The 13,023-nt window shown below is 39.2% G+C and overlaps 1 protein-coding gene across 1 annotated transcript in view; it reads left to right on the top strand.

Annotated features, from left to right (window-relative positions):
- ryr2a (ryanodine receptor 2a (cardiac)) overlaps positions 1–13,023 on the top strand; it is a 194,809-nt gene that overhangs the window by 91,161 nt on the left and 90,625 nt on the right. The window contains exons 10-16 of the mRNA XM_088933768.1: positions 4,154–4,228; positions 5,804–5,960; positions 8,315–8,479; positions 9,185–9,306; positions 10,150–10,333; positions 10,705–10,840; positions 11,443–11,538. Coding sequence (XP_088789894.1) covers positions 4,154–4,228; positions 5,804–5,960; positions 8,315–8,479; positions 9,185–9,306; positions 10,150–10,333; positions 10,705–10,840; positions 11,443–11,538 — 935 coding nt within the window. The remainder of the gene's footprint in view (positions 1–4,153; positions 4,229–5,803; positions 5,961–8,314; positions 8,480–9,184; positions 9,307–10,149; positions 10,334–10,704; positions 10,841–11,442; positions 11,539–13,023) is intronic.

The following is a 13,023-nucleotide window of genomic DNA, read 5'->3' as shown; positions in this document are numbered from 1 at the left end:
CCTTCCTCTGACAGCTTTCACTGTCTGGCTTCATTTGATATTTATTTGTCACCTTGTCATATAGCATTCTTTCTTTCTTTCTTGAGGTCTTTCAAGAGTCTTGATATTCCCCAGGAGGCAGTGCATATGAGGTGTAGACACAAATGTTACTGTTACCAAGTCCGTTCTTGGGGCTTCTCAGAGGTGGAGTTGAAGATACACATTAACAGCATTAAATACTTAGAGATACCTGCTGTATCTATATATTGAGTATCTATAAAGGACAGAATTCAGATTGTCCTATAGGCAATATAAACCATGATTTGGGAACCGGGCTTCTCCATGGGATTCTTGGTGGTGCCACTGACAGAGGGTTTGAGAAGCATTGCAACTCCTACATTTGAAGATTCACATTTTTGTACAGAATGCATCTTGGCAAAACAGTGAAGAGGTGGTCAGGTAGCCATCTAGTCGAAGCTGGGGTGCTCTTTCAGCATGTTGTAATTGCACATTTAAAGTTGCAAAGAAAGATTTATTCCATGGTAGGTTTATTCAATGATGAAAGGAAAGAAAAGAGACCCAATGTTTCTTTTCTTTAGCCACCAAATACAACACAGAGGATCCAATTATAAGTCGAAGGTGCAGTATGTTCCAAATGAATGCAACTTATAGAAAAATTACATTATTCTTTACAGATATTAATTCCCCTTTCTATGTAATTAGCTTGAAATACATTCCCAACGTGCAGTTCAGACACAGGAACATACATTTCATGTATCAATAACTCATAAAAACCAACAAATAGAAATAGACAGCATCAGCATCTTCTTTCCAATAGTGACTCTGTCCACTTAATTCCTATGTGAATAGCCTCCCACTTTAAGTCACATGGGCAAAGTGTACACCCTAACAGTCCTGAACCCTCCATATTTACATGATTCATCTTATATGCCGTTTTGCTATAGTTAGTGACTTTCTGGTCCCAAACCTGCATGTACTGTATACTGGGGAGCAACTGCACAATAGCAACCTTATACAGTAGCTTTATGGATGTGTATAGAGGAACAAATAATATTAATGATGACGAACACATGACAATGAGTTAATTTGACTGTTAAATACAGTGCATTAGCTGCTACAACACTTCTTATTTCACTAAGATAGGATCACTTTATTGGCCATATACCATTTCTTGTATTAGGAATTTGTCTTTTCACAGACCCCAGCTTGCTCTCCATGAGACACACAGACAGGGAGAGAAGCTTGGGGTCAGAGCGCAGGGTCAGCCATTTATACAGGGCCATAGAGCAGTTGGGGTTAAGGGCCTTGCTCAGGGGCCCGGCGGAGTAGGATTCCTCTGCCAGCCTCTGGATACGAACTGGCAACCTTCCAGCCACAGGCGCAGATCCTGAGCCACGGAGCAGTTCATATTGAGTTGAGATGTAGTTTTTGAAGATGCTAACTAATGTGAAATAAAGATTGACAAGTTTGTTTTTTTCTCACCAAAGTCCTTAGTCAAAGTTGTTTTAGACTGTGTTTACCTTTGTCTCTGATGCTGTTTTTTTCGTGATAGAACTGTAGGAGAAAAATAAAAATGGGAGTAAACAGCCTGTTCAGAGAATGCAAAGGATTTTTGAAACATATGGATTATAAAACACAAACATTTAGCATATTCTTGCTAATGTATGCACAGCACAAATTTATGTGACTGCTACAATCAAATCTGTGCATTCTCTTTTAAGTAGTACTTCATAGTGTTTCAGTCATGCATCACATTGTGTTTCTTGTATCTGTGCTGTAAGCAATATGGGGGTCCTTGAAGGCTGTGAACTTGTCCTTTGATTATGCTGAGACCATTCTGTGTGCTCGGAATTTACCTATTGGTTTGCAGGCACTCTTGGTTTTGCATATTTTCTGTGATTGTTTTGCTCTTCTCATTGATATCTGTAATGGACTAATCAAAGGTTTGCACTGCTTCATCCATTTTTCCTGCATGCAGCAGTTACAGAAAATAGCTGATTGCAAATTAGATGTACTCATCAACGTGTAACTGGATAAATACGGCTTGAATATTGAACTGCTTAATTGTGGTGGTTGCTCTGCAGACTGATGAGTTCTTTACTTCTGTATTGGGTGATTTGTGTGCAAGTCACTTTTGTTTCTTTGAGTTGCATGTAGTGTGTGAGAAGGTTACATTGCAAAACCAGGGCAGTCATGGAAATCTTTTCTTCAAAAAACAAAAATCTTATTTTTTGTGTTGTAGGTTGCCGCAAACCCAGTTGTAAAGGAAATGGATAGCATTCCTCTGTAGGGATATAGTGTAGCATAGCCAGCTACCTGAGACAATGATTGCCCTCTAAGCTACGCTTTTATTTTTCAATACTTTGCATTTGACTACTTTGCTATTGGATTCTGTGTTCTTTTCCTGATAGTGTCACTGGTGGAGCTCCTTTTTGCCTGCGCTGCCCCTAGGTAAATGTTCCTCTACAGCTTTGAAAAAGGTGCTGTCCAGCTGCGACAAGCCATAAAGTATACAACAGTGTGTACGTCCAAAGCTAAAGCAATTTACCAGTAATGGCTTTCAACTATTTTCTGTTTTTCTTTTCAAATTCCCGGTGTAGCATATTTAAAAGCTGTGCAACTTTGAAAAGAAGAATTTGTAGCTCTCTTTTTATAAAAGTAATTTTAGATTTAAAGTGGGTTAGCGCAGTCTGCATATTTTTGTTTCAGATTTGTACAGGAGCTGCTTTGCTCACATTTTCTTTTAATTTAGTTCCGGCTGCAGCTGCAAGCCTATTACTGCTAGAAAAAAAAAACGAACTTCCAAAGAGTCTTTAACTTATTCAGAGCCTATTAAAAATTCAGAGAGAATGCTGTCTGCAGATTTTGGCTTCATTTAAGACTGTTCTTAGCCAGCAGACATCCCCTGTGGATCCAACTAGTTTATTGCTGTGGAAGGTCATGAACGTGCCACTTGTTACGTACTGTACTTACTTCTCTGTTCAAGATGGTAACTAGGCTTAACAAAAGCCTCGATTGCACATTTGAACTACATCATGTTTTTGGAGTCACAGTTACCAGTAATTAATATTTCATTGATATATTCCTTAGAGGTTTGTTGTATTACAAGACTTCTTAAGGGCTCCGAGTAGAATCCATTGATACTGCACAGGACTGTATCGGGCTCAACTTTTATCTTTAAACGTAGAAGGTATGGCTGTTGAAAAAAGAAATTCCTGGTTTGGTGGTAAAAGCAAGTGACTGGTTTTGCAGCACATACCAAGATATGACACTTGATGTTTGAAGTATGGTTATAAATGAGAGGAGTCTGTTGAGCCCACCAAGCCATTTCTTGAAGGAAGCCAAGGTATCAGCTTCAACATGATATACCTCCTTCCGTACTTCCACAAGGCTTTGTGTAAAGAAATGCATAATGTTCTCAGTTTTAAATGCACTGCTAAAGTGTGTTGGGCTCTAAGACTGAAATGTGGATTGTAGGTATTTGGTGGTTCAGGTATAGAAGTGATTCTATATCTATCTTATTAGTAAATCGTTTATCATACAATGGATCACCAGTTTTCATGAAGGATCGTACTGTAAGAGCATAAACAGTTTATAGAATTGAAAAACCCATTAAAACACATTTATAGTGTGCTTTCATACTGTATGTGGTGGCTAAATCATTTTTTTAGAATACCTGTGAGAATTTATGATTTAATGAATTAATGATTTAATGCACACTTCCCTCCAGTAAAGTTAGGTACTGTAGAATGCTGAGAGAATTTCAAACGATGCAATGTGTTAGCCTGCTTAGCGATCTTTTCTGGATCATTTCAAATGACTTATTGGCTGTGCAATAAGTGCTTCCTCAGTCCGCAGTTCACACTTGCTAGCAGCCTGGGTTTTGGCCTCTGAAGTTCCATAAAGAAATAAACAAATTGTTAACTGAGACCATATTGCAGGTGCATTGTTACGGATGTTCATATTTTTGTCTGTCAACTAAACGACAACGACAACAAAAATGTAAATGTGTTTTAGAATCTTTGAACTGCAAATCTCTATACAGTGTTTCAGAATCTGCTGCTGAAGTTGGAGTCTAAGCTTCCATATGGATGATTGAAACTGAATGCTTTGGATTCCCAATCTCACAGCCGGCTTCTCCTCGGTTTTGCAGGACAGTGCACTATGAGGGCGGAGCCGTGTCCATTCACGCCCGGTCTCTGTGGAGACTGGAGACCCTGAGAGTTGCGTAAGTGAGAGATAATGAAAGACTCATTTTTATTCTTCTTTCATGTTGCTCTCAAGACGTTGAGGGATGTGGAATGGCAGCGTAATGTTTTGGTCAGTGAAATTCAGAATTCTTTTCTGTACTGTACTGTATGTCCCGCAACACGTAGATAATCTTCACACATGTACACATAACCCAGAATGCTGCATTTCAGGAAATACGCATCACAGCACAAGCCGTTTTGCAAAAGACAGAACAGGGCTGACTTTGTGTGTACTCAAAAATGTGCCTTTGAGAACTTTTGTTATTAAGAAGTGATGTAAAAAATCTGAAAGAGCTATAAATTCAGGCCAGATGCGAATCTCTTAACATTTTACCTTCAAAAGTGATCTTTCATTCATTCCTTCAGACATGCATTCAGAGTGGTCTTGCCATGTAGCTGAAAATATTTTGTTTTAAAATTACCCTATATATCCATTTATCTTATGGTTCCTCACTCTCACAGTTAATCAAATTCCTATATTTGATGTCATAGTTCTGCAATAGACACCATGAAGCAACATCCATCTTCAGCTGGAGTTTGCACATTTTGTTAGCATGACGAATGATTATAAGCAAGGAGCATCCTTGACAGAGATAAACAAGTCCTTTATCTGTAACCAACATGAAATTACTTATCAGGACCCTGTGCATTGAATGATATCATTCACATCAGTACCTGAATTGAAAATAAGGAAAGTATTCTACTTAAATGACTTTCTCCACTGAAGCCAAGACATTTTTCTACATGTACAATACATCAAAAGAATCATCAATACATTATGTACTCATTCAAGTACCTGAATGAGTTCCTCCCTTGCAGAGCTAGAGCAGGGTTCAAGAGTTGCAGATGATTTGCATTTCTTAATTTATATGTGAAAAAAAATTAAATTGACATGTAGAGCAATCACAAAGATTACTCTGGACTAAAGGAGGTTAGATTACATCCTTTAAGATCAGTTTTGTGCTTAATATCCTCTGATGGCTCATAAGCCATCATACGATCAGAATTTCCTACAGTATATGAAGACATGTATTGGTAGCCTGGTGTATGGTAATTGACTAGAATTGTTAGACCTTGTTCACGGGCAAAGGTTTTCTGCACTTCAGTCTCATTTAAATAGAAATAATTATGGATTGTGCAGCACAAAAGATGTAATCTGTTTTTTTTCCTTCTAGTGTTTCCATTGTATTGTGTCAACCCTGGGGTATAATTTGCTGTAGTAGATTTTGAATTTTATACAGCAACAATAAATAACATTGTCTCAGTGCTGCTCCAATACATGGAGTTTTAAATATCGAGATAATGAGTCTAATTCAAGTACATTATACATTGTATCAATAGTAAAGGTGGACAAATACCATGGCCCAAGCAGCATCCCAAAGCTTTCACAGGGACCTCAATGAGAACATTGATTTTAACTAGCTTGACAAAAAACTGCCAGCTGCCACAGAGATTATTATTCAACATGAAAACAAGCAATGGCTTTAAGAAACCGGTAAGAAATGAGGTATCAGTATGTGAAACTCACTGCCTCTGGGCATGCTTTATTCCAGATGGAGTGGAAGCCATATCCGATGGGGACAGCCATTCCGGCTAAGGCATGTCACCACAGGGAAATACCTCAGCTTAATGGATGACAAGGGCCTCCTTCTTATGGACAAAGAAAAAGCAGATGTGAAATCCACAGCCTTCTGCTTCCGGTCTTCCAAGGTTGGATTTTTAAAACGTTTTCTGTATTTTGTATTTTTTTGACCTCTCTGTTTAAAATGTGTTTGCCACCATGGTACTTACCACTGCCAGGCTTGGTGTGCTTTTGTAGAATCATATTACCTGTCATAGCACTCACTGTTAATATTGCTATCGGGAGGTTTATAAGTTCCAGATAAGGCAGAAATTGACAAGCAGACACACCGATATGTGTTATGTTTGTTAGAGGGGGATGATTATGAAATGGCTCTGTGCAGCTATGGAACTACAAAGGACTAAGAGATCAAAATCTAAACATTTGCTGCTTCCCCCCCCCCCCAGGCTTTTGATCTGTGGTATAGCTGCAAGTTCAGAGTCATTGTTTTGTTATCATTATAATTTTAACATTATCTGAGTGCACGTTTTAAATGCAAGTGTTTGATGCAATATTTCTAAACCTCTCCTGGATACATCTGTACTTTGCTATATAATGTATTTGTATATGAATTTAATTGGAACCTTGGGTTTTCATTTTTTGCTTTCTGAACTGAGGTTACTGCAGGTGATATTAGACGGTAACACTATTTTGTATGACTGAGCAAGCAGACTCTTTTGCCCTTATGAGTTGCCCTCTGAGTTGTTTTCCAGCTCCTTTTTATTAGATTTAGGGCTGATTATGTTTGTTGGCACTTAAGAGATTTGCTTCTCTTTTATGGTAAGTAACTCTGATCAGTGACATGTCTAAATAATTGCGGTCTTCTGACAGGATACTTTCCCTTCCTGCAGATTGGACTGCCAGTACTTCAGGAGTCGGTGTGACTTGCAGAGATCTCAGCTTTTCAAAGCGTGACCAAGCAATAAATGTTGCAATCCCTGTAGGGTGGCCCTGATTAAAGTGGATTGTAGTGGCTTTTCTCTAGTCTGGACCATCACATTTTATTAAAGACACCGAGAGTGCCAACAAACTCGTGGAGCAGAATACTGTATGTGTTGTAAACTAGCCTCCCCTGGCTGGTGAATAACATTTATTCACCATCTAATTAATCATTTTTCTATAATGGCCCAACCACTTCCACATGCATTTTATAAAGCAAATGTATTTTCACTAATGTTATCGTAACAGTATTTTCTTTATATAAGATCAGCGAGATTTATTGTTTTAAAGTATACTGACCAAAAACCAACATCACAGTAGTAACTATTGCCATATATTCAGAATATTTAAAAATGGTGCTGAGACCATAAACTGTTGGCTCCAGTATTATGATCAAAGGATGCTTTTAAGGCATGGACGATTGTCCATGTCAGGTTTCTGAACAGCTGACCGGGCTTGAAACCCTCACTCGAAATAGGGAGGTCTGAAATCAAAATTTAAACATTTGCTGCTCAGCTGGGTTTTTTATTCTGCTATATTTCATGGAAAAAGCTAACCCAACTATATTTTATAATGACGTTCTTCTTAAACTGAGAGGGCATGACAGTCTTTTTTTTAACATACTCTGCAGATAAATCCCCTAATGGTTGTAGTAAAGATATCGGTCTTGAGTTATGAAGGGAGAAGAGAATATCTTTAGAGTGAAGACCAGCTCAAAATAGTCCCTTCTGCCATATTATGCAAATGATAATATATAGATATTTGACAGCAATATTTCCAGTGCCACAGTTCTTTAAGCAAATGTCAGAAAGGTTTGCATTTCATAGTTAGTGCCTCCATAAATGTATTCCCTTCCTGTTCCTGAGAGGCAGGCTTTGGAAAATTCTCAAGCACTAGGGGTTATGAAATCGGAGGCAGGTTATACACAGAAAGCTTTAATTCCAGTCAACCATGTATACAGGAGCCTGTCAAAATGAAACAACCCTCTCTCTAAAAAATCTGACACTTGAGTGATGATTGACTGGGCATCAGGAATGTTTAGCTTGTCAGAGAAGGCTTTATTATCATGAGTGAGACTCACATTCACTAGATCTGAATTGACCTAGTATTTTGTGTTTCAAGTGTCTTGGAGAAAAAGTGTTATTTGAACAGAAAATCCGTAGTAAAAAAAAAGAAAAAAAGACAAATTCCCTTCTGAATTGTGTGATGCCTGTCTGTGCACCTCTTAGTCATCCATTGAAGTTCTGAGATGGGCAAATCTGTGTTTTTAACATAAATGCAGTTGCATCTTTTATTGTTGGTATTTCTACAATTGTTAAATCAAACCTGTGCAGATCTGGGGAGTTCCAAACTGTATTAGATAGTTGCTGTTGAGAAAAGGACACCTGAAAAAATGTGATTTTGGAGGAAAAAATGTTTTTTATAGTTACAAATGCATGTGAATGATGTTTTGGGCTTCTGTTAATTGTAATAGTTGTAATATGTGTTCTGTAAATGCTTTCAGGAAAAACTGGACTTAGGATTTAAGAAAGAGGTGGATGGAATGGGAGTCCCAGATATCAAGTACGGGGATTCTGTGTGTTACATTCAGCATGTGGACACCTGTCTGTGGCTCACATACCAAGCTGTGGACGCCAAATGTGCACGAATGGGATCTGTGCAGCGCAAGGTAATATTCGCTCATTGGTCATTCTGCAGCCATGCAAAGGGAAAGGGAAGCTGGGTTGTGAGCCTGAACTGGTTGAGCTCTTGGCTTTAGAAAATCGGAACTGTTAAAAACTGAAATTGTCCAAAGTTCTGTGATTCCCCGATAAAGTGACCCATCTGCTACTGTATGATTAAACAGAATATTTTTTGTCCTCATTTATTTTCTTTGATTTATACCTACTATTTTGACTAGTATTAGTGGAAAATAAGATTTGCCTTTTAGAAACAATTGTGTTATGACATGTTTAGAGAATTATAATGTAGAATTAAATATTTTTAGTTGTGTATATAGTTCATTGATTGAACTTGTTTATAAATGCATGAATGCATGAATCTGTGTATCTATAGCATGGTGAAATAATTTATAATAATTCATTACACTTACAGTATATAGCACTCAAAGCACTTTAAAGTAATGGGGACTCCCCTCCTCCACCATGTGTATCACCCAGAGTGCGCCAGTACACACTCCACACATCAGCTCTCAGTGGGGAGGAGAACAGAATGATGAACCCATTTTAAAGATGGCAATTATTCGGAGGCTGTGATTGGTCAAGGCCAGTGGGAAATGTGGCCAGGACACAGGACGAGCACCCCTGTGATCTGAGAAATCTGTTTGGGCCAGTCTGCTTCTGTGCAGCTCATACAGTAGTCCTCATTCTTTCAGGCAATAATGCACCATGAAGGGCACATGGATGATGGGCTCACACTGTCGAGGTCCCAGCACGAGGAGTCCCGCACTGCGAGGGTCATCCGCAGTACTGTCTTCCTATTCAACAGGTTCATCAGGTACGCACCTCAGGTCCTTGCTTGCTCCCTCCCACTCCCTTTTCATCAGAACCGTGAAATCACAGTTTCCGCCTATAGTCAACGAACTGGAACGACCCATTCAGAATATGATGGACGCCAATGGAATCAAGTTCCTGACAATATTTTCAGTTGTTGTAACACTGCTGTAGATATAATTCACATTAATAAACCTTATAGCTCCACTTATAGTAATATCAGTTCTGTCTGTCTTGGTTATATTTTCATTTTATTCATATTTTCTATAAAGCAGGCATATAATTTTGAGTTTTGTCACAGTCCTAAGAGAAGCTCTTCCATTAAATTGTGCTTAGTAAATTGCGAAACACTTTTATGGGAGAACAGCTGCCGATTTATCTGAATGAGGAGAAGGAGAGGTTGCTGAACTCTGCTTCTCGGCAGTTATAATCAGTCCCTTGGAAATGATATTAAGAAAACTTCACCAAAGTACCCGAGCTAAAGTGAGTGTAGAAGGAGAAAAGATAATCTCAGACATTAAATTTACAGTTTTAAAACTCTGAACACGGGCAGCATTGTGGCACAGTGGTTAGGGTTCTGGGTTCAATTCTGGTTACCCCTGGTGTGAATGTGTCTATGTCTGTGTGAGCCCTGCGATGGACTGGAGTGCTGTCCAGAGTGTATCCCGCCTTGTGCCCCTTGCTTGCTGCGATAGGCTTTGGCTCCTTTGCAAGCCTGTAGTAGATAAAGCAAATAAATAATGGGTTTGGAAAATACAAAATACAGTATACAGCATATGCATTGTTTAAGCAATCAATCTTTAATGGCTCTGAAGAGGGAAGATGTCAGTTTTGTCATGTATTTTAGGGGACTTGATGCTCTGAGCAAGAAAGGGAAATCCTCCAGTGCAGATCTACCAATCGAGTCCGTCAGCCTCAGCCTTCAGGACCTGATTGGCTACTTTCAACCTCCTGATGAACATCTGGAGCACGAGGACAAACAGAACAGACTCCGAGCGCTGAAGAACAGACAGAACCTGTTCCAGGAAGAGGTATTCACCAGGAGTTCTCTGACACTTTGCCTTTGGCATTGGGAATGAGTGAACTAGTGTAATTGGCCGGCATTGCCAGGGTTGGGACACTACAGCAGCACATATCAATTCCACCAGGCCCTAATATATAAGAACTTGAGGATTTGTGTCTACAATGAAAGCACTGGACATTGTAGTGGCACTCTAGCTTGAGGAAAACATGACCAATTAAGAGGTATTTTAATGGGAGTACAGTATATGTTAACTTGCGAAGTGACTTCATTTTAGGTACGTGCTAGTCTACTGGGTAAGGAGAACAGTTCGTACTGTTAGACACCAGATTTCTTGGAAAGCACTGCTGTCCAACATTGTGCTGTATTTGTTCTTCCTAGGGCATGATCAACCTGGTTCTTGAATGTATTGACCGTCTACACGTGTACAGCAGTGCAGCCCATTTTGCTGATGTAGCTGGAAAAGAAGCCGGAGATGCCTGGAAGTCTATATTAAACTCATTATATGAGTTACTAGGTAAGGATATCATGAAGCATGCAGGACAGCATTAGAAGAATATGCAATATACTGTACCAAATGTATGTAAAAGGAGCTAACATTTTAAGCATTCTGCAACATACAGGAACCATGTCTGTCAATGTGATACAGAAAGGTAGAGTAATGGCAGGTTTAGCAATACTTCAGTGTTTAGAACCCACCTTGAAGAGGGATAGCTGCAGCATTGTAGCTCAAATCTTTAATAAGGATCCTGGTAGTTTAACATGCTCTGATCTCCTGTGGATATTGCTTCGTTAAGCAAACTGTGAGCAGCAACAACATCTTAATTATTTTCATTGGGATCAAGCTGTGCATAATAATTTTTGAGTCATAATCTGGCTTCTGTTGTAATCTCAATTTTAATCTTCTTTTAATTCTTAAAGGTTGTCAGATAGCTGTATGTATGTCACATGAACCTGATTTGTTCCAATTTTAATGCGTTACTTTCTCCAAAGAAAAGAAAAATTGCAAAAACATAGTTTTGCAGTCTCAGAACATTATTGTAAGAACAAGACATCTTAACTTGTTAGGAATGCAATTGAAACAAGTTTCTTATTTTTATTTTCACTTTCCTTCCCAAGCGGCACTAATAAGAGGAAATCGCAAAAACTGTGCTCAGTTTTCTGGCTCCCTGGACTGGTTGATCAGCAGGTTGGAGAGGTTGGAAGCATCTTCTGGTATGTTTATTTTTCTGTTATTATGTATAATGCTTTAATGCATACAGTGTTTGGTTCAGCTACATGCTAATCAGTGTGCGTTAGTTATGCTGTTCACCAAAATCTCACAGATTATACCAGGATGATGCCACAGTTGAGCAATGAGTCAAACACCAATTTTTAGACAGAGCTCACATTTGCCCTGTTCATTTCCTAATTTGGGTAATATGCTCAAAATATTGCCTGAAAGCAAATGCTGAGAGTCTGTGTTCCAGAGTGAATATTTGCACATACTGTATATTAAATGTACTTGTTAGGTTTTGTGCCTCATTCACCTTAATTAATCTCCCCAAACAACTGCCATTGTTGCTTTGGTGGATTGTAAGGTGTTTAGGGTGGTTGAACACAAATAAACTGGATATTCACACCTCTCTAGAAGGCTTAACCATGTACGGTATGGAAGGTGTTGTAAGCCATGTCACTTACAAATCCAATGCATGAATCTCATAGAGAAACACAAGCACTGTAAACGCAAGGCAATTTGCAAACCGTCACTGCCAACTTGCACAGTGCTTCTCGATGAAACTACTCTATGTACATTTCAGTGTTCCTAATTGTTAGCTATATCTAGACTCACGAAAACAAAACAAAAAATCAAGTATTAAGCATCTTAACTTTTTCTAATACCATGGTTATGAAGCTGTGGTGGTCTTCACTGGCAGTATAAACAGTTAGCACTGTAGCCTCACATTCTGTGGGCCCAGACCGACTGGTCTGTTTGCATGTTTTCCCTGTTGCCACAGTGGTTTTTCTCCGAGACCTCTGGTTTCCTCCTCCAGTCCAAAGACCTGCTCTAAGCACTGATTCACCGTGGTCTTTTACTGAAACTCCATGGATTGTAAGACAGTAAATTAAGCATTATTGACAGATACAGGTCCATGTGGGTTTTTAACAAGCAAATATCACTAAATAGACCCTATAGCAGTTTTCCTGAATATTGAAGGGTACTTACACTGCATACTACTGCCAGGCTTAATCACATGTACAACTGGGCAGTAGCCAGTCTGTTGCTTGATGCATAAAAAGGCTTGATATTTTGACATTTGTTGGAAGCCTGAAGGGCAGAACAGTAACAGTTGTTAGCATTGCTGCATTAGCAGTCATGGGGCCCCAAGTTCAATTCCAGACCTTGTGTGCTATCTGTGCGGAGAGTGTATGTTCTCCCAATGTTCCTGTGTGTTTCTTCCGGGGATCTCTGGTTTCCTCCACCACCATTGGCTTTTGGGAAAACTATCCCTGGTGTGGGTGTGTGCCCTGTGATGGACTGGTGTCTCATTCAGGGTGCGTCCTGCCTTGTGCTAGGTGCTTGCTGGAATAGGATGCATTTCCCTGTGACCCTAAATCGGAAGAAGTGGTTAGAAAGTGGATGGAAGTCTGAATACAGTTTTCCCCAAAGAATACGTTCATGTGCGTTTTATGTTTTTTTGTTTAAAGTATCACTTCAAC

The sequence above is a fragment of the Atractosteus spatula genome, chromosome 15 (genome assembly GCF_055471065.1).
Source record: "Atractosteus spatula isolate fAtrSpa1 chromosome 15, fAtrSpa1.hap1, whole genome shotgun sequence".
In the NCBI taxonomy this organism is placed as follows: domain Eukaryota; kingdom Metazoa; phylum Chordata; class Actinopteri; order Semionotiformes; family Lepisosteidae; genus Atractosteus; species Atractosteus spatula.
This window is presented reverse-complemented; position numbering and strand designations above follow the sequence as displayed.